This window comes from Sebastes fasciatus, chromosome 3, assembly GCF_043250625.1.
Source record: "Sebastes fasciatus isolate fSebFas1 chromosome 3, fSebFas1.pri, whole genome shotgun sequence".
Classification (NCBI taxonomy): Eukaryota; Metazoa; Chordata; class Actinopteri; order Perciformes; family Sebastidae; genus Sebastes; species Sebastes fasciatus.
Genome location: NC_133797.1, coordinates 24,185,179 through 24,207,232, shown reverse-complemented (window position 1 = coordinate 24,207,232; position 22,054 = coordinate 24,185,179). Strand labels below are relative to the sequence as shown.

General features: G+C 38.9%; 2 protein-coding genes and 1 long non-coding RNA gene across 5 annotated transcripts in view; 1 reads left to right on the top strand and 2 right to left on the bottom strand.

Annotated features, from left to right (window-relative positions):
* Window positions 1-9,696, bottom strand: part of LOC141764496 (uncharacterized) — a 43,012-nt gene extending 33,316 nt beyond the window's left edge. For all 3 annotated transcript variants that reach the window (XM_074629781.1, XM_074629780.1, XM_074629783.1), the window contains exons 1-9: window positions 9,564-9,696; window positions 4,937-5,034; window positions 4,564-4,582; window positions 4,281-4,317; window positions 2,873-2,995; window positions 1,626-1,825; window positions 1,439-1,542; window positions 1,101-1,213; window positions 380-928 (exon numbers count right to left, since the gene is read on the bottom strand). In XM_074629781.1, coding sequence (XP_074485882.1) covers window positions 380-928; window positions 1,101-1,213; window positions 1,439-1,542; window positions 1,626-1,825; window positions 2,873-2,995; window positions 4,281-4,317; window positions 4,564-4,582; window positions 4,937-4,985 — 1,194 coding nt within the window. In that variant the 5' untranslated portion in view covers window positions 4,986-5,034; window positions 9,564-9,696. The remainder of the gene's footprint in view (window positions 1-379; window positions 929-1,100; window positions 1,214-1,438; window positions 1,543-1,625; window positions 1,826-2,872; window positions 2,996-4,280; window positions 4,318-4,563; window positions 4,583-4,936; window positions 5,035-9,563) is intronic.
* A 3,815-nt stretch (window positions 9,697-13,511) lies between these two features.
* ears2 (glutamyl-tRNA synthetase 2, mitochondrial) lies at window positions 13,512-21,365 on the top strand. Its single transcript, XM_074629796.1, has 10 exons — window positions 13,512-13,774; window positions 14,863-15,018; window positions 15,410-15,599; window positions 15,742-15,892; window positions 16,161-16,482; window positions 16,620-16,728; window positions 17,022-17,175; window positions 18,791-18,921; window positions 19,011-19,146; window positions 21,075-21,365. The coding sequence occupies exons 1-10, from the start codon at window positions 13,651-13,653 to the stop codon at window positions 21,162-21,164; spliced, it is 1,563 nt and encodes a 520-aa protein (XP_074485897.1). The 5' UTR covers window positions 13,512-13,650; the 3' UTR covers window positions 21,165-21,365.
* Window positions 13,935-14,451, bottom strand: LOC141764507 (uncharacterized). Its single transcript, XR_012593272.1, has 2 exons — window positions 14,404-14,451; window positions 13,935-14,002 (listed from the first exon to the last, which is right to left on the bottom strand). It is a non-coding gene; the product is annotated as an uncharacterized LOC141764507 (long non-coding RNA).
* Window positions 21,366-22,054: the final 689 nt, after the last annotated feature.

Below are 22,054 nucleotides of genomic sequence, written 5' to 3'. Positions count from 1 at the left end.
TCCGTAGAGCTAAGAAGAACTGCAGACATGGTGATTCTCTGTGGGTTCATCACACAAGTGACCACTTTGACATCACACACAGTTGTTTCATTGTTAATATAGAAATACTACTATGGTTAGGAATACTGTAATAATTTGAAATCAAACCCAAAATACTGTGCTTTTGTTATGGCTACACCATTGCCTGTACATCATATGGTAATATTATATATCCCAATAATGCCTGACATTTTTGGCAACTTTTGGATTTCCCCTTGAAGTTTGAAAAGATCTCAAAGATTTGAACAAAACAAATAATCATTTCAGATTCAGACACTTGATAGGTGATTTAGCATTAAAGACCTGGCAGTATCCATACACCCATGCTACATTACAGTACCGTTCTGAGGTTTTCCTGTTGGGACGGTGGTTGGTATGTAATGCTATATGTGGGATATGGAGAGTAGGTAGGGTATCCATGGCTCGTCCAGTTGTGGCCACCACTCGGGGTCGTCCAGTTGTGGCCTCCACCATGGGTTGTATAGTTGTGGCCACCACTCAGGGTCGTCAAGTTGTGGCCTCCACCATGGGTCGTATAGTTGTGGCCACCACTCAGAGTCGTCAAGTTGTGGCCTCCACCATGAGTCGTATAGTTGTGGCCACCACCATGGGTCGTCCAGTTGTGGCCACCACCATGGGTCGTATAGTTGTGGCCACCACCATGGGTCGTATAGTTGTGGCCACCACTCGGGGTCGTCCAGTTGTAGCCCCCTCCAGGGGTTGTCCAGGGGTGGCCACCTCCAGGGCTGCCTGTGGGCGGAGGGCCAGGGCCCTCTGTCATCAAACTGTGGAAGACCAGGCTTAGGGCGCCGTTATCTAAACTTGCGACCTCAGGCCTCAGCAGCAGCTCGGCCTTCTGCACTGGAGACAGCAGGTGAAGAACCTCCAACTGTGGGGGAGAAAAAAAACAAGGGAGGAGAGAGGACGAGATAAGATGTAGAGGTAGAGGTAGAAGTGTGACAAACTTAGTCCTCCACTGTGTCTCTCCCCACTCAATCACTGTGAGGTTGACTGGTGTTGTAAATCCAATAAATCTTGAGGGAAAACTCAAGTGAACTCACTCCACTGAAGACCATGTTGAGTGTTGAAAAGTCCTTCAACCGGGCCATGGCTCTGAAGGCACCAAAATTCTTCATCAACCACTCCTCACTGCTCTCATGTCGGCTCACACAACCTGTATAGAGTTCACGCACAATGAGTCAACACGTACACAAATATAGAAGAGATAAACAAGCTTAACAAATCTAAAAATATGAACGTGTAATCACATGATTGGCCATAGTTGGAACTATTACAAAAATAACAAATTCTGTGAAATGTGCAGCATTAGTAGAGGTTTGTGCTATCTAAGTCATTTCCAGTTCATCATAAAGTTGAATTAAACACATAAGAGCTTTACCAGCTACTCTGTCTCCAGACAGAAAGGGGTACATGAAGAATGTGTAGATCCACTTTTGTCTGACTGGATTCATCTCAGAATAATGGTGGCTGAGCTCCCTCACCCTGCAAGAAGAGATAGGAAGGTGAGATATGTTAATGTAACAAAGGTAACAGAGACACGCAGGTAGACAGAGACTCAGACGTACACAGTCCGGTAGGTGGAGCAGCTGAAGTTCTTGGTACTGAGGCAGGCCAGGAAATGCTTGGTGATAGATTTCAGCAGTGGTTTTATCTTGACCTCCATCCACATCTGGACCAGGGCTTCGTTCTGGAGGGGGTCTGCTCTGGGGTTAAATGCCAGCTCCCCCTGAAGGCTGAGAAATGGCACTCCTTCCATGCTGGATCTCTGTGGTTGTGATGATAGAGGGGTGTAAAAGAAAAGAATCAAGAGGTGGGGATGAGGAAGGGTTAGACAGATAGGGGGTTTTATTTATGTAATGTGGGTGAATGTGTTTCCCTGAAAAGCTAATAATTAGGGCTGTCAAAGTTAACGCGATAATAACGCGTTAACACAAATTTGTTTTAACGCCATTAATGTCTTTAACGCATTAACACAATTTTTTGGTTGAATCATATGAAACTACAAAACCTAAGGAATCCATTGGTACCAACCATGTTATACTAGCTCGTCCCAAAAGAGGCTAAATAACGCTATGATGTTACGCTAAATTTCGGCGAGGAAGAACTGGGATGGCCATTTTCAAAGGGGTCCCTTGACCTCTGACCTCAGATATGTGAATGAAAATGGGTTCTATGGGTACCCACGAGTCTCTCCTTTACAGACATGCCCACTTTATGATGATCACATGCAGTTTGGGGCAAGTCATAGTCAAATCAGCACACTGACACACTGACAGCTGTTGTTGCCTGTTGGGCTGCAGTTTGCCATGTTATGATTTGATCATATTTTGTATGCTAAATGCAGTACCTGTGAGGGTTTCCAGACAATATCTGTCATTGTTTTGTGTTATTAATTGATTTCTAATAATAGAAATATACATACATTTGCATAAAGCAGCATATTTGCCCACTCCCATGTTGATAAGAGTATTAAATACTTGACAAATCTCCCTTTAAGGTGCATTTTGAACAGATACAAAAATGTGAGATTAATTTGCGATTAATCACCATTAAATATTTTAAGCGATTGACAGCCATACTAATAATACAAGTACATAAAAACATGTGACATTAAGCATTCAGTAACATAATACAGAAGTCACTGAACTGCTTATCTGTCATAGTCAGTAGAGTATGAATGTCGCTCCATGAGATGAAACAAGAACAGCATTACAACACAAACTGGTTTGGTGGGAATTTGTGACAGAATTCCTTCCGTTGCTTGTCTTTACTGAAGAACATTCCTGGCACGGTGTTAACTTTCAGCTGTTACCATGAAAGTGTAGACATCCATCGTCGCTCCAAGCATTTCTTTCAGCCTCCGCATGTGATCTCTCCCGGTGTCGTTCGATGGCAGTCCCACACACTGGAGGAAGTGAGAGGTCGGATCTGGCACCTTGGAATGAAGAGCAAACAGAAAACCTGAGCGATAAAGAAACAATTTGATATCCAGTAATATAAACCAAGCTGAAAAGCTACTCTGGAGGCAACAAGGAACATTCAAAGCTGTGTTCCAGCATTGAATGTAAGCCGTCTCTGGCCCATAAATACAAAATCATTGCATCATTACTCTGTCAATCATGCTGGATTTGACCAAACAATTACATAAATACTTAGTTGATGTTTCTTGCTTGCAGTGTACAGACGGTGGACAGAGTTACATTTTTCACAGCAGATATTTTGACATGTAATAGCAGGATATCATGGGTGTATAATAATAATAATTATAAGCCATCCATTTAGCTTTACCTGCTCCAGGGCATTCCCATTTTACATTCAGGCTCATTGTCAGTGGTATTAATTACACTTGTGGTTTTCCTGCTACAGTATGTCAGGTAAAGGTATCTTCTATCTATCTATCTATCTATCTATCTATCTATCTATCTATCTATCTATCTATCTATCTATCTATGGTCTCTTTGTTCCTCTGTACAGGATGTTACAGGCTTTTTGTTTAGTGTGTCCGTTATGCAGTCAGATGTTTTGATAAACTCTGTTCAGGAGTATTTTATCAATCTCTGTTACATAATAGTGAATGACGTAAAAACGTATTGTGATCCTGTTGGTATGTGATTTGGCCAGTTTTGTACAGTCAAGTCATTCCAGGAGTCTTGAGACAATGAAGTCACCAGCGAACCGTGAGTTTAAAGGAGTCATGAGAACTGCTGACTCACAGCGACACGAGTCTGAGGCCAAATATCATTCCTGGTCCTCTCCTGAATGGATTTTGCACATTCTGCACAATGTTTATTCAGGTCTAATACCTCTATTAGAAAACTCTTCCTCTTACCTATTAGTTTTTATATACATTATACTTTATATAACTCAAATATTCTGCTGTGAAATAATAACACATCCTGAAGCTGCTAACAGAGGACTACACTTAATATCTCATACCATATCCATACTGAATCACCCCCGACAACTTTAAACTTTTGCTGTTTAGAAAACAATCGGAGGCACTGTCCTCAAAGAAAAGATTAAATCAGAGCATGACGTTTGTTCCTGCAGCTCTGGGAGGGACTTGATTATGATCATAAATCCAAATTCGTCAATATAATAATACAAAAAAACAAAATTGTGATTTTTAACAGTTTTGAGGTAGAATTTCTCTTTGGCCTTTTGCTTTTGTGCAAAATTAGATAACATGCTTTAAGTATAAGTATGCGTCAGACACTCACCTGACCACATGCTTCTCTTGTCGTGCAGGTTGCATTTCTGTAGATTTCCACAAGTGATGAAACAAGGCCAGAGTTCAGAGACAATAGATCAGTTCATAGTATATTTGTGTAGGTATATAGAGCCTATATTGGATACCCTTTTCATGCCTTTTAGTAAGAGATGTTGTGAATGAGGAAATAGAGTGATTTAATATGACATTAAGAACAGGATTACATCTTCACAAGTGGAAAAAGAACATTTAATGCTCTACTGTCGTGTCTTTTTCCATTTCAACTTTCTTACCTTTCTGCACTCGATGCCCCTGTTGGCAGAAGACAAAGTTCATTGTTAGAGCTGACACTAGAGTTTTAAGGAGTTCGATTTTGACATATTGAGGTCATTTCTATCATGAGACATTTCATTATGAGATGATAATTGTTTATGTTTTAATTGCAATAGCTTTCTGTCATCCTGCTTCAATCATTTTTAGCCTACTTAAAATAGAGATGTGAGCTATATATATCAGTAGTGATATAGATAATAAAAGCAAGGCTGCACTGCATCATGGTAAATTGAGGCTGAAAAATACTTAAGTTACCCCTTAAGGGTGGATTTTTCCTTTGGCTGTATCTTGACACTTCTACATTAGAAAGAAATACACAAAAACAGCTCTTACCAAAGCAACTCCCCAGTACGTAAACCAGTAGGAACAGGTATGTCCTCATGATGTCACAAGTCTCATGGGAGGAGGAGAGGGCTTAGTGGTGAAATTCACTGGGGAGGGAATCAGAGAAAGCAGGTGACACAATGATCCACTACACCAACAGTTACTAAAGAGTCGGGCCACTTTTTCTCCTTTGAAATCATGGCTTGTCAAAGCTTAATATATCACATAAGTAGACTGTTTTTTTAGTCAGACCACAGTCCCTGTCATCGCTTTATGTGTTTAATGCATGTTGTGGAGATGAAGCTTGTATCGGGTGTGTGTGGCGGCAGATAGGAATCAGGGAGTGACCGTCAGATATTCAACTTAACGGAACAAAGATGAAGAAACAACAGATGCATCAGTGGAAAGAATGCTGAAACTCAACACCATTCACATCTAAACAAAGAACAAGAAGAACAACAAGCACATGACCCTGCTTATGACATATATTCTGTAAAATGTTACCAGAACAAAGAATATACCTGGTTATATAATGATACCTAACAGTATTCATTACTAATGCTTTCATATATGCAGTGTAAAAGTATCTAAAAGCAGTTTGTATAACTTTTAAATGTCTGAAGAAAAGGGAGTTTCTGGTTCTAAAGTTCAAAACACATCTCATAGATGGATTATTCAAACCGATGCCAAGATGTGTAATTTGATATTTGTCATATCTGAGTTTCTCATGGTAAAGTCTCAACCCTAACATTTAAAGGTATAATGTAACATTTCCACATTGAAATGTCTAATAACGACTAGACATATATATACTGTATATATGAACTTACATTATTCCAAATGTTTCCAAAAATGTTCAAATTCAGAGAAATCTGTAATTTTATTCAATGTAACGTTGCTTTTCATTTGGCCGGCTGTCAATGGCGTCATATTCCCTTTACCCCTTCTAGTTGCTCTAACTTCTAGATAAACACGAGAAACACAGTCGGAAGTCGGCGAGCCACTCTGTTGTTTGTATCGCTCACTCGTGATGGAAAAGCGCAAATGTACGGGTGAACCAATCTAATGGTACTGTAAGTTAACGTTACGTCAGCCAACGTTACTTTCATTAGAATGAAATGGCATAACGTGAATAAACATAATGAGAATAAAACTTTAATTAATACATATTTCATATACATCAGATAGATTTTCCATCGGCAACGGTGGTTGTTTAACAATGAAGACAACAACTCCCATGATCCCACGCTACTTCACGACGTCCTTTTACAACATTTAGGATGTAATGATTTAAATAAGGGCTGTTCAAGTGTTTGTACTGGGAAGTTGATTTACTTAAAAAAAAAATCATCCGCTGACTTACAGATGTCTCTTTCCTAATGTAAGTCTATGGGAAAAAGTATTTTTGGGCCCAATGACATCACGACGGTCCGTAAGTTGTAATTCCACCGTTTGGCCACTACGAAAATTTGCTTCAAAGCCCGGGCGCTTGGTACACACGGCAAAAAGTTTTCTAGCTTCCGGGTTTACTTCCGGGGTATGCGGCCCATTGAATATGCGCAGGAGTATTTCTCCAGTTCAGCCCATAGACTTTACATTGTGATGACGTCACATATTTTTAAATCGCTTTTCTTGGCCGTGGAAAGTTTTACAAATATAAATCTCCAGGGATCAGAAAATTATAATAGAAAGAGTCATAATTGACCTTGTTTGCAGTTCGAGGTGTCCTGCCAACAGTTTTACAGTGGTGGTCTATGGGGAAAATGCTTTTTGGGCCACATGGGGATTATTCGCTGGAATACCACAAAGATTGTCCATTGGGAAAAATTGGAAGCAAGGCTGAGCGGCTGCGCCGTATCCAAGTCTTATTAAACGTCCGTGGTTACGTCGGACAGATTTATATTGGCAATGATGGTTATTTAACAATGAAGACAACAACTCCCATGATCCCACAGTACTTCATGACGTCATCAAGTACGTCTTTTGCTTTTGTTTTGATTGAGAGACCTCGAGCGGCAGAAATTATGCGTTTAATAGACTTTTTTTGCCACCTAGGGGGCAGCAGACCAAACTGTAAACACAACATGGCCATGTAATGGTAAAAAGCAAACCTTTACCTATTTAGACTCCCTGCACACACAGAACAGCATTAGTGTAACAGGGTTTGTATGGCGTGAGATTCCACTAGCGTATAAATCAGGTAGTGTATGTGGCTGAGAAACGTTGCCAGGTCAGGTGATGATTCTACTACGAGTGACTCCTTGTACATTACACATAGTCATTTGATCTATTGCGTAATTAATACAAGTGTACACACACACACACACACTCATGAGTTTCCTCTTCGCAAGTTCCCTCACTTTCACCCACTTTTCTTTCCTTCAGATCCATGTAAACATTACAACATCGATCCTTGTGTTAGAAGAAAGAGTTGGTTAAACTTCAAGTGTTTGTTCAGGATCATTCCTCTGCACACATTTGTAGCTGTGGCAGGTGAAAGACAAACACTTTTCAGATTCTATGTGACAAATTCGCTATTTCCAAATCTGAAGCTTCACAAGTGGTGCGACAATATTTGTCTAAAAGGTTGGTTAATCCACACGCACACACATCACACACCCAAAACATACCTCACTCTCTCATTTCCCTTTTAGTTCTATATCTATATTATGTGAGAAGAAGTAGAAAACTGAATGGGGACTGAAACGTTAGAGGTTAACAGTCAAAACACTATTTAAATGTTAGTTTATACATTCTGAACTATAGATTACAAATGTATTGTTATCACAGGTAACAATAAATGTTAATTTACCTGTGATGGATTTTTTCCCCCTTTATAGACGTTACAATCGTTAACTTTACAGAATTTGCTCACTTTTAGTTTGGTTTAAATGCAAAAATGTCAAGAATATACAACAATACAAGTCTTATTTCAATAGAGAGGCGAAGTCCCCCCCCTTGCAAAATCATGTCTTAAATTGACAAACATCATATGTGTGATTCATGGCGCAATTCAAACAGGATCAAAAAAAATATTTGTCTCTCGCCGTTGACTACCGTTCATATTTTTTCCGAAATAAGGTCCCATGCGGTCCACCGGAAGGGGAGGGACTTCGCCTCTCTATAGAGTGCTACAGGAATGAATCCTGAAACCCGTAAATGAGTTAGCATTTTAGCACTTTTGGTTCCCTCCTCTGGAAGTCAATGGGTTTTTAGTTAGATGCGTGAAATAAGGTCTGTGGTTAACACAAACTGAAGAGATTTTAACGTTTTGTTTAACAATATAAAATACGTCAGTAAATATTCCACTTGTGAATTTTAAAGCCTTTATGTGTCTTAGAAAAGGCGGTTGCTAACAAGTGGCTAAATGAGACTACTAAACGTCATCACGCCGACTCGTCCACCTTTACAGCCTCGTTGTGTATACTCATGAGACCGTGGTGTAGTTCATTTATAGCCTAACGTTAGCTTTTTACTTCTGCCGATTGCATTCACTCTTCAAAAATCCTAGAAGCGGTGTTCATTTGTAAAGATTATCTTACAGAACAACATGTAAGTATCATAAACGTTTGTTTGACACAGAGTTTATTTTCTGCAATAATCTAAAACCCAATGGAAAAATCCCATTGGCTTTTTGTCGAGGGAACCCAGGGTGAAGCTAACTTCCTGGTTGGCCTACAAAAATACGTCATCCCTGGAGCAATCTATAGAAGTTAAAAGTGAAACACTTATAATTATAAATGTTATTTCATAAATGTTAATTTACCTGTGATGGACTACAAATTACTTTTGCTCACTTTTTGTTGGTTTAAGTACAAAAATGTCAAGAATATAAAACCAAAAAAAGTCCCAGATTTATTTCCATTGTGATCCTTGATGTAAAGATAGAAACCATTCAAGAAGTCAGGTGATATAATTTCACCGAACAAGTACTCAAGTACAGTTTTAAGGTACTTTGCTTGAATATTTCCATTTAATACCACATACTTCACTGCATTTCAGGGAGAAATATTACACTTTTTACTCCACTACATTGTGATTAAATTATACATTATACCTCTTTTCTTTTCAGCGCAGGATATTTACTGGTAAAGGAGGATTTTTACATTGTGTTGTTTTACATTGTGTCTGAATGCTTCTTTCTTCATTGATTTGTCATCACTGAGAACTTCATTTCATGAGCTGCAGCTACAAGCCATTCATTTTGTCAGCATTCATTATTCTTAAGGTTATTTAGCCAGTTTGATTTGACTCCTACAGGTTTGAGCACACCCTAACCCAGTTTGATAAAACATGACTTATTATTCCCACTGTTCAAATCCCCAGACGGCATGTTGTTGCCAGAGGCACACACTCACACAACAAAGAGAACCAGATTATGTATTATCACCTTTAGTGATTACTTCACTGATTTTAAACCTTATCTGCATTCATCCCATTACCAGTATACACCATAAACTTAGCCAAGCCCTATTGCTGTTTATTTGCTCTTAAATAAGAATAAATATCAGTCAATAGGAACAGATCTTATCATGACAACAACACAAATTATGATGGGATCCTTTCAGTTGCAGCGACAGACTTGGCAAAGCAATAACATGACATAATGACATGAAATCAAAGCTGAATCTCTTACCAAATCTGTAGCTGGAGTCCTTCAGGAGCTGTAAAGTGACGATGTTTAACTCTCTCTCTCTCTCTGTCGACACCTGAGATACAGGTGCACCAGTAAACTGTTGAAGGGTGTGTTGTTTGTGACGATGACACAGGTAATGATGGTTGACTCCTACGTGCTGCACAAGTGGGCCGGACAAGAATGGCTCTTCTACTTCAGGCGTGCACTGCAATTGGTTTGTTCATATACTGTGTGTGTGTGTGTGTGTGTGTGTGTGTGTGTGTGTGTGTGTGTGTGTGTGTGTGTGTGTGTGTGTGTGTGTGTGTGTGTGTACTCAGCTTTTCTATACATGAATACCTGTGTGAAAGAGAGCTTGAAAAGAGAAAGAAGGAGACAAAAAAGTATAAAGTTTCATCTGATTCATGTTCAGCAGGTTACACCTCCCTAGTATTTGTTTGTGGATATATAATCTTCTTGCTTTTTTATCTAAACTAAAGCAATTTAGAGTCTCACACAACCAATTATGTAGTGTTTAACTTAGAGAGCAGCCCAGATTTTGCAGTTACACCGCACCCAACCCAGGCATCATGTTTACACACCAAAATAACTGTTGACCATAAACAGTCACAGATGACAAAGAGATTAGAGTAAAGGTGATATGTTTCCTTAATATTTCTCATAATATATTTCAAGGTGTTCTGCCAATTTGCTTAAATAATAAAGTAAGAAATAACAAGAAAACTAGAGGTCATCTTGTGATGGGATCACACCAGCCGCGGCACTAAATCTGGGCCAGAGGTGTAACGCAGGGGAGGCCAGCTTCATACCCCCCTACTTCTGGCACCCTTGCTCGGACCACACCCATCTTTTAACTCAGGCCTTCGTTTTGATCTCAACTACACGCCTGTAAAGTTTCGTGACTGCATCTTGCACGGTTGAGATGCTATCACGTTGAAAAAATGTATCCATAGACTGACAGACAGAAATAGAAACACCTGGCAGAGTGCAACAGCTTCTGTGGTAATTTCCGCTACAGTAGGTGTCTCCAGGCCACATTTTGCCATTATGACACACACACGCAGACTCACAAGGTGAAAAGCCATGGTGTGTGTGCGTGCACATACGCTTACACACACCATGGCATGCAGATACACAGATCAAGTTAAACTGGTTTGTTAATCCCATGAGGCATCAAACAACCTGAATACAGTATGATGGGAAGTGATTCATTCAGTATAAAGGGCAACATACTCTGAACAGAACAGCAGCTGTAAAACAGGAAACTGATATAATGTTGTACTTAAATTAACCTGAAGTTTATTCATAAATCTAAGAAGGAGAAATGAGGTTGACAACCACTATACACAGATACAATGTTAGATGAAACTCACAGGTCTCAATAATTCTGTTTTTCAGCAGAAACTATCCGATTTATTATACTAAAGAAGAATATTGAACAAATGTAAATAAACTAATGTGTTCAACCTTTTTTTTATTAAGCTGCACTTAAGTGTCAATGGTTTGTTTACAGGTGGAAGCACTGGAAAAGGGCCACTTAAAAAATAGGTAAAAAAAAACAAAACAATGAAGATAATGGATTTTTGCTTGTAATAAGTACAAAAAATCTACTAATGGAACAAGTGAATATTTGCTTGGCAAGATTTATTAAAATAACGTGTAATATTTAGTCCTTTCAAGATAAAAAGAGATCTTGTAAATAGCTGAGAAAACTCATTTTGAGCTATATTTCACTGGTATTAGGAAGCGTTGTGTGTCTTTATAAGTCTGTAATGGTCAAAAGTATTTTTTCACTTAAAGCTGAAGTAGGTGAGATTGGAGCAAATATGATTAAAAAAAGTTATTTTAATAAAGCGTTTGCTATATCATGACAGTAGTACATGAAACAGGTAACCTGAAAAAAATCATGTGCCTCCGTGTCCTCCGGTGCTCCTAACGGCATCTGCAAGATTTCACAGACCGGAGGAAAACAAGCAGTAAGAGCTGCCCTGAGGTCTGCTGTCCAGCTGCCCTCTATGAGAGCCGGCTGTCAATCACTCGCAAACTCCGATCAAACAGTCAAACTAGGCAGCGCTGATCAAATATGAATCAATATTATGTTACGTTAAATCCTATTTCTCGCCTCAAATGTTTTCAGAATCATCTTGTAGTGCACGGTTTAGCTGTAAAATGAGAAAGTTTGTGACGCGGCTGCCATTGCGAAATCTGGTGAAGGAACGCCAACTTCCGGTCACATGACCGGAGCACAGCCAATAGGAACGCTCTCTCAATGAACTGACCTGTGATTGGTCAAAGTCTCCCGTCACGGTCGATTTTTTAAAGCCTGAAAACAGAGCCATGAGGAGGAGCAGAAGTCTAGTTTGAGTCTCTCATAACACTTGAATTACAACCTGAAAGGTTATTATGGAATTTTTGCCCAATGATGCCAAAAATAATTTGCTGCTTTAATAAGATATTCAAGATGCATTGTCTACAAACATACCGAAATCTTACTTGTTAGGTGACTGTGTCTTATATTAAGTGTTATGAGATAATTTGACTTGTAATTAGACAAATATACTTGGTAAGATTTTGCATTTGTGCAGTGAAAAATACAACACTACTTTAAGCAGTCATTTAGGGATGTAGTTGGATTCTTTTTTTCAAAAGAGCAGAAATAAAATGTTGCCACATTGTGAGATGATTTAACTTGTCTAAAATAATGATAACAATAATTTTGTTTGTAACACTCATTCCAGCTTTAATGTTTATAGAACAACAACTCTTGATGTTGAACATGTGACAACATGACTTGGCAACAACCGGTTTGTTTGCAGTGTTTTCCTCAGTGGCTCCTCAGCTCTCTGCATCATATGACCGTTCCCTTGACTGCTTCCGCTCTGCAGCCTCATGATTATTCCCCGATTGCTTCTCATTGCTCCAGAGTCATCAGACTCAAGTATTAGATTACTTAAGTGTCTAATAAATGTAGTGGAGTAAAAAGTACAATATATCCCTCTGAAATGTTGTGTAAAATGTAAATACTCAAATAAAGTACAAGCAAGCCTTTAAGAATCAGTTGCTCAGACTTTTCAGCTCCTGAACTCATCACTTGACACTTTACAATTAGATTCAAGATTCAAGATTCAAGCCCTTTATTGTCATTGTGTAGTACAACGAAATTAGATTGTTACAATCCCATAGGTGCTAATGAAAAGATAATACAATAAAAAAGAGATAGTGCAATATAAATATAAAAAATATAAAAGATAATACAATATAAAATATAAAAATACAATAAGTATATTGATGAGACGACAGTTTTGCCAGATTATTGCACGAAGTGTCCGTCAGATAATTATATAATTATTGCACAGAGTGATCAGCGTATGTTATTGCACATATCAGTCACAGTAGATTTACAGTATTTACATTGCACAAAAGTGACACAAAAGTTTTATACTGTCACTTTACATATAGTTTACTTCGTGTTTTACAAACAGTTTACACCCTTATTACTATGGCAAACCACATGAATCTGGTAGAAGAAAAGATCACAGTACAAATATATAGTACAAATATAAAATCAATATCAAATGCAATACTACTTTTTAAATTCTTATGTGCAATATAATAATGTCCAACATGTGCAATATTACTTAATTTTCTGTTTGTTAGCTTACTTTACCTCTTTTTTTATTTTACTGATCTTATCTTATTTACTCATTTTACTAATTGTATCTTACTTAATTGTTATTGTATTAGGCACTGGTGCTAGAAATAGTACTTTTTTATTTTATACACTTGTATTTTATACACTTGAACTTGTTGTAATTTTGTTGTATTTTTAAGCAATTTCCTTCGGGATTAATAAAAATCTATTTTATCTTATCTTATTTTACATGTTCCTCCGCTGGAGGGCAGTGTGCGCTTTGAGGATGCTCAATTCAACTTCCGGTTCGGTTTCAACGAAGAAGAACTCAAATCATGTGTGACCCAAACAAACGCCTCTGCTCTAATCACATTTTGAGGAACAACTTCTAGTGTTATATCGTTTCGTGTTATCGTCGTGCTCTCGTTTATCGAAATGCAGTTTCAGTAACGTATAAATATGATGCTGTTGAGATGTTTCCGGTGTCTGACAGCGGTCAGAAACAGAAACAGGCTGATCGGTACCAGATGCTGCTCCTCGGTTCAGGGTGACGTCAGGGTCAGGTTTGCACCCAGTCCGACAGGTGAGCTCTTCAATGTAAACACACTACTGTTCACATGTCCTGTAAGGTGATCCAGAGGAACAGGTTTCAGTGTTTCTCTCATAACCACAGCTGCATCAGTCCATCACAGTTCAACAAATCAACTCCTCCCAGAGATGGTGTGGTGAGATTGAATGTATTCTGTCATTAGGCTGCTGGACTGTCAGCATTCGTGGAAGAAGTATTCAGATCTAAGTAAAAGTAGCAATACTACACATTCAGATCAATATGAAGTTGGTTATAAGGGCATTTGCAGTGGCATTCAGAATTTGCACGATTAGAGGTCAAAGGTCAAATTCTCTTGACCTCAGTGTCATGACAATGTGACCGATGGATAGATTATAGCCTAAGCTTTACAATGATATATAACTTCATGATATTGTGTGTTGGTTTCCCTCTTTTATACTGGATCTATGTGTAAAATTGCGAAAAAAAGATGGAAAGATTTGAATGATGGAGGGATGAAAAAAGGAGTGATAGCACATAGAAAGCTACCATTGCTGCAATGCTATCATGCATTTCCCAACACTAGGGACATAGACCTTTAAAAAAAAATCACCATGAGACTTGGTTCCTCCAGAGTGGCACAACCAACCCCCTGGCTCATGGACTAACATTGTAAAAATACTCTTGTTACAAGTAAAAGTCCTGCATTCCAAATCTTACTTAAGGAAAAGTACAAAAGTATTATCAGGAAAATATTCTTTAAGTACCAAAAGTAAAAGTACTCATTATGCAGACTGGCACATTGATGCATCAATGTGTTCATCACATTCATGTTGTAGCTGGTAAGGTGGAGCTACTTTTAATTACTTTATATGCTGGGGGTATTTTAACATTTATAATATCTTAACATACACACAACTTTGTATTAATAATCTGAATCTGCAAAGTAACTAAAGCTGACAAATATGCTGCACAATTGCATTTGTTTATATATTTATCTTCTATTTGTCTTTTATATTTTTCCTCAGTAATCATCATTTATATTTATATATTTTTAAAACAGTCTCTTTAGATATAATTTCCATCAGTCTGATGTTGTAACTATATATTATTCTGTGCTGCAGGTTTCTTGCACCTCGGAGGCCTCCGAACTGCTCTCTACAATTACATCTTTGCCAAGAAGTATGGAGGCTCGTTCGTCCTGCGACTGGAGGACACTGATCAGAGCAGGCTGGTACCAGGAGCTGCAGAGGCCATAGAGGACATGCTGGAGTGGGCCGGTAGGAAACACTGCTCTAAAGTCATGATTATCCGTCATGATTATTGGGTTCATGGATCGATCTTATCAGTACACTTAGAGCTACATTACTGAATAATATCTTAACCCTCTGAGGCTGACAGTACTGTCTTGTCTACGTCAAGATATTTGAATGAAAATGGGTTCTATGGATCCCCACAAGTCTCCCCTTTACAGACATGCCCATTTTATGATAATCACATGCAGTTTTGGGAAGAAAAACTATGCAGTTTTATGCATGCAGTATAAATGTGTTATTTTTGCCTATTCTAGGTCTAAGCGGGTCTCTTAGGGTTAACAAAATGTTATGTTGCAATGGTTTATTATGTTACAGTCATTCTTATAATTTGACCTAAGCTCACTTTCACCTCCAGGTGTACCTCCAGATGAGAGTCCTCGTCGAGGTGGATCGGTGGGTCCCTACCTGCAGTCTCAGAGACTGGACCTGTACAGTCAGACGGCCCAGCAGCTTGTCGAGAGCGATCACGCCTACCACTGTTTCTGCAGCTCTCAGAGACTCGAGCTGCTCAAAAAAGAGGCCTTAAGGACCGGACAGACGCCGAGGTGGTTATATAACATGAACATGCACGCGATTTACAGTTTCACCTAATCATATTCTCAGTGATGTGAAGATAATATGCAGCCAGACTTCAGGACGTTTTTGTCAGATTTAAAGCATCAGCTGTGTTTCTCCCTCTCTCCCCAGGTATGATAACAGGTGTCGTCACCTTCGGGCCGAGCAGGTCGAGGAGAAACTGGCTCAGGGAGTGCCGCATGTGATCAGGTTTCGTCTGGAAGCAGGTGTCGAGCCTTTTCAGGATCTGATCTTTGGACGGAATCATCATGAGGTGGCCCAGGTCAGATTTGTAGTGTTTCAGTGGGGTTGACACTAAATGATGTAGGATAGAGTCACACATTGTTTTAGGTGTGAGGACCATCAGTTCTCCCTTTCTCTCTGCTGTTTTTATACATTTCTTTCTTTAAATTTACTTATTTCATTTGAATCCAAGTTCTCTGACATTACAAATGTGGCTTGATAACAGTTTTTGTTTCTAGAAAAAAACTAAAACTCAAATGTCTGAGGGGGTTCACAGAGTAACTTCTGTTGTCCTCTTTTTTTTTTAGGTGGAGGGGGACCCTGTAGTGATGAAAGCAGATGGTTTTCCCACCTATCACCTTGCTAACATAGTAGATGATCATCACATGAAGATCAGCCACGTGCTGCGGGGGTCAGAGTGGCTCATCTCCACCTCCAAACATCTCCTCATGTACCGCGCTCTTGGATGGCAGCCGCCCACCTTCGGACACCTGCCGCTCCTGATGAACAAAGATGGCAGTAAGCTGTCCAAGAGGCAGGGGGATATATTCATTCAAAGCTTCCAGAGAGACGGAGTCTTGCCGGAGGCTCTGCTGGACATCACAACCAACTGTGGGTCTGGATTCAACAGTGAGTGACGGAGGAATAAACAGAGAAAATTATGAACTGCATTTAATTGCACGCATATATTGCATTTAAAATGACATCTGGAAATCAGATCAGCTCTGAAAGGAATAAATTACTAAATTGCTTATGTTGCTTTATAGCCAATCGTATAGGACGGAGGATAGACGAACTGATCTCTGAGTTTAATCCTTCAAAGATCACATCACATTCTGCTCTGTTAGACCTGGAAAAACTACCAGAATTCAACAGGTAAGTCAGAGCTCTTTGTCTCTCCTCTCTTTTGTACTGTATTTCTCATAATAACATCAGTTCTCATCTACCGCTTTGCAAAAAAAGTAATTTACAAAATGTTGAACTTTTCCTTTAAATGTCCACTGACTGTACATACGATAAACACTTTGGTATCAACATGGCCATCCTCTGCCGCTACCCTTGGGCTGTTATGTACTGTACAGCCTCACAGGGCTGCTAGCATGGCTATTCTGTTCCTTATAAAGGTCATATTTCATACAGTATATCAGTAATCTCTCTGATTGTGGCAGAATTCACCTGCAGCACCGTATTGAAGACGAGGAGCAGTGTCGTTTGCTGATAAAAGATCTGCAGGGACAGATCCAGCAGGCCTGTACAGCAGAGATCCAGGATGAAGAAGTACTACATGAGGATTACATCAGGCGGGTGCTACAGCTTCGTAAGGTAACCATAACAGCATACTCACGAATATGAGTGACCTTTATTTATATAGCACCTTTCATGCATTACAATTCTTCTTTCTTTTTTTTTTTTTAAGATACATTTTTTGGCTTTTTGCCTTTTTTTGATAGTGACAGTGATAGTTATGAATGGGGGAGAGAGAGGGGATGACATGCAGCAAAGGGCCGCAGGGCGCATCACAATTCAGCAGCAAAAACACTAAAAAAACACAAGTTTAAAAACCATACACAAGAATGAAGGGAGAAAATGAGTGTTCATATTTTCAAAAAATTAGAGAAAATCATAAAAAATAAAATCAGACAGCTGCTAGTTATAGGCTATATTAAAAAGAGAAACGTTTTGAGTTGTTTCAAACTGTCCACCGAGTCAGCAAGTCTAATATTTAAAGGCAGAGTGTAGCATCTCCTAAGGTTTTTGTGGCAACCTTCGGAACAGTTAAAAGAGCAGCTGTGGAGGATCTTAGGGTTTGTGGAGGATCATAAGACGATACTGTGAGTCTGTGATATAACAGGGGTCGAGGCCATTGAGTGCCTTAAAACTAAGAGAAAGACTTTGAAGATAAAGGGATAAGGGCGCAGTGAAGACCTGAACAGAAGTTATATTCACAGAGAGCGTTCCCTCTCCACTAAACAGCCTCGTCCTGCATTAGAAAAGTATGCAGTTAAAACAACCGAAGAGCTAATAGAACAAAGGCTAAACGTCAGGGAGAAGAAAACACTGAATTTGTCAAAAAAGAAGCCTATTAACTATGTTAAATTATTTATTTGATTGCAATATTCACAGGAAATAATCGGCTCAAAGTTCATCTAAATGGCTTGTTTTACACAAACTTTCTGCAGTTATTGCGTTCACTATTTGGGTTCATTGTACAGTTCATCAGTTGTTCTGTACTGTGATTGTTATGCATTGAATATTATACGAAATATCCATAAAATAATCACTTAGTCGTCAGGGGTCGTCCGTTTACGCAATGATAAAAGTCAAAGTGAAAAAAGCAAAGTCTGTTGCAGAGCCGGAGCGTAGCGTAGCCACTGTACAGAGGATTTAAGAAACACTGGCATCTTCCAGCTTCCAGCCAGAAATCTCTGTACAATAACTACAACTGCATTTACTGTGTGTTTATTATCAAACAGGTAGATGTGTGAAACTTCTTTGTTTGTCCACTTGGTGGTGCTGTGTGTTTATTTTCAGTTCAGAGCAAAAAGGAAACATGGGAGGATTTTTAAATCAGGCTGATAAATTACTTAAAATGTTCTGGTATGTGGAAGCCATAAAACTAATTATATCAGCGGGTTAACTGTGAATTCTTGCCCTGGACATTTACATGGTCTCAATTATCTGGGTTTTCCTTCAAAGACTTGAGGGGATTAAGATGCTGTGATGATTATGATAATCTGACTCTGTGTGAATAAGTAAACAGTAATTGCTGCGATGAAGTGATACATGTTTTATTTTATTCCCAGCCCAATAACCTTCTCTCTTACCTATTGTCTCTTACGGACAATCAAATATGACTCTTGCTCTATGCTCTTATTTCTCATTACTGGTCTTGTGTCGCTACAGTAATACTGAAACTATCCTCTTCCCCTCTCTACAGGGTCACATATCCTCCCTTAAAGAGCTTGTAAGTCCTGCTTACTCTTACCTGTGGGTTCGTCCTTCCGTCTCCAGCCAGCAGGTGGCAGCACTCACTGCAGAGGCCCCGCACATTGCTTCATTAGTGCTCAAGTATGTAGCATTAATGACTCTCCAACTGCACGTTTCACTATACCTTACAGGAATATGAACATTTCTCTATGTGTGTGTGTGCATTGCAGATTAATAGCAGAGCGAGGTGAGGAGCTGGCGGTGGATGGACTCAGTAAAGATCTGAAGACTCTGACGAAGCAGGCTAAAGCCACCAAGTACAGAGAAGTGATGAAGCTGTTACGTCTGGCTCTCAGTGGTCTGCAGGTACAGGCTGGTCCTGACAAAAGTCATGTAGTCTGCAGTGGGCTTTAGCAGAGATGGTCATTAATTCAGTGGTTATAGAGCGGTGCAGGAATGAGTCCTAAAACCTGGAAATGAGTTTTCATTTTAGCACTTCCGGTTCCCTTGTCTGGAAGTCAATGGGATTTTTGAATGTGTTTTTAGTTAGATGCCTGGAATATGGTCTGTGGTTTACACAAGCTGAAGAGATTTTGACGTTTTGTTCTACGACATAAAATACATCAATAAATACCCCACTTTCTGAATTTTAGAGCCTTTATGTGTCTTAAAAAAGGCGGTTGCTAACAAGTGGCTAAATGAGACTACTAAACGTCATCACGCCGACTCGTCCGCCTTTACAGCCTCGTTGTGTATACTCGCGCTCATGCGACCGTGGTGTAGTTCGTTTATAGTCTAACGTTAGCTTTTTACTTCTGGCGAACAAATATACATCATACCTGCAGCACTCTATAGAGGCAGAGTAGGGGTCGTTTTCTAGAGAGGGGAAGTCCCGCCCCTTCTGGTGGACCACCATGGGACCTTATTTTTAAGAAATATGTACGGTAATCAACGGTGAGAGACAAATATATATATATATATACATATTTTTTTTATCTCGTTTGAAACGGCCATGAATCACATATGTGTGTCAATTTAAACCATCATTTTGCCATAAGTTTGTCGTAGGCTTGTCATGGTATCATTTAGTTTTGTGTGAAACCGCTCAGTGAACTACATCTCTCGTCTCGCACAGTATACGTCACCAACACCAGCTAGCTAGCTAACGTAGCTATGACCACGCATAAAAATGAAACGTTATCTTACCTGATGTGTTTTATCCAGCGACTCCTGGTCTTTTTATCACCCGAGAAATGAAAGACGTTCAAGACCTGTTGCTGGTGTGAGTAAATCCCAGTAGGAAACGTGAGAGAGACGTCACTTATGCGGCCTTTGGGTGTGTAGTCTTTCTAATTACGTATTTTCACAGTCTGATACTTCAACAGTTTTATAACAAACTGCGACCTTCTTGACTTGCAAAAATTATGTTTTAAATTGACAAATATCATATGTGTGATTCATGGTGCAATTCAAATGGGATCAAAAACATATTTGTCTCTCGCCGTTGACTACCATTCATATTCTTTCCGAAATATAAGGTCCCATGGTGGTCCACCAGAAAGGGGCGGGACTTCACCTCTCTATGAACATCTGCAGGAAACTCTACCCTAACTGTTCTCTATCATTTCTATGACATTTTCTTTTAAATTCATCCAGTCCCCAAATTAATCACAAGAGCTTGTAGTTATGTCCTGTCCCCTCAATATCTTCATTAAAACTTGTCATCATACTTTTCCAGCTTTAGACAGATAGACTCTCCGATCAAGAACCACTGTTATGCCCTGAAGTCAAATCAAAATGAAAGTTCTGCATAGGTTTTGTTTTTCTACCTCATGAACACCACCTGCACTGTAATATTTTAAGATCATTTTGACTCTCGGAGGAACTGATAACAACCGTTTAATCATTTTTTTACAGCTCACTTGCAATTTTCATTTCTGCAATTGTATTTTTCACACCTCAGCAGATCCAAACATTTCTGTCAAATCATCATCATCAGTCAAAAAAAGACTCCTTGCTGGACTGTTATAATTGCACGTGTCCCTTCTTATTATTTTTGTCCACGGCATGACTAAGCTAAACTCTAAAAATAGCACGTTTAAAATTATAGTAATGACTAAAGCCTCAGAAATCCTCCAGTGACTCATGCAGCACAGTAACCCTGCTCATATTCAGAGACAGACAACGGAAAGAGGAAGTAAATGATTGCTTTTCACAGTCTGTTTTCTTAACTGTCTGGTTTGATTGCATTACTTCACTGACCTCTGATCCTCTGTTCTCCTCTGAAACTGCAGCAGGGCCCCAGTGTAGCTGAGATGATGGTGTCTTTGGGGCCTGCAGAGATCAGCCATCGATTCCAGAAGCTGCTTTCAGAGACGAGTTAAAGACTGGTCAGCCTGTCTCCTCACAGACACCTGATGAAGACGAGCTGCTCTTAAAGATGTGGCCTGTATGTTGAGTTACTTAAAACCACCTGATGATTCTGCCAAAGCTAACAGGGACACATTTAAAATGAACTGCACCCCACTGATGAATGCATAATACTTGAATTATTATAAATATTTTATAAAAGAGATGAAAAGAGATTTTTCTCACATGGTCTGTTTGTTTTATTCAGTACTGTGAGACTTTACAGGACCAGGTGACACACACAGCAGAGGATGGGAAGTACCTCAGTATTTTTTATGCAAATATTCTTGTGCTTTCTCCTGAAAATCGTTTTTTAACGAACTACAACAGACAGATGTACATTCACAAGAAAAACCTTTCCAAGAATTCATAAATACCAAACATTAATGCTAAAAGAAGGACACTAAAATATTCCATATTCCATATATATATTGTGTTTTTTAAACTCTATTCTTTCTTTTTATTATTATTATTATTATTATTATTTCTTTTCTTAATTTTATTTAAATTTTTAATGTTGAAGTTGTTTTCTCTAGTGTACTTAATGAGTTTGTCTATAAGCTCATCTACTTAAAAATTGGTTTATAAACTATTGTAATTACGAACTCTAAATTGCATATATGAAAACAAACTTGAAAAAAGGGAAAGAATAAAGTATATATATATATAAAAAAAAAGAAAATGGGATTACTCCAGTAAAGTACAAGTACTTAAAAATTTAGTAAAAGTATTTACTCTGCAATTAATGCAATTAATCAGGATTAAATATTCTGATTGATTGACAGCCCTAATTACTACTGGTTCATTAGCAAATATTTTATGCTGTTGCTGGTATAGGAATTGAAACTACTTTATATTAATATAA

Coding starts and splice junctions, on each gene's coding strand:
- ears2 (XM_074629796.1), top strand. CDS start 13,651: ATGATGCTGTTGAGATGTTTCCGGTGTCTGACAGCGGTCAGAAACAGA. Junction 15,600..15,741: donor AGGACCGGACAGACGCCGAG/GTGGTTATATAA, acceptor CTCTCTCCCCAG/GTATGATAACAGGTGTCGTC. Junction 18,922..19,010: donor ATTGCTTCATTAGTGCTCAA/GTATGTAGCATT, acceptor TGTGCATTGCAG/ATTAATAGCAGAGCGAGGTG.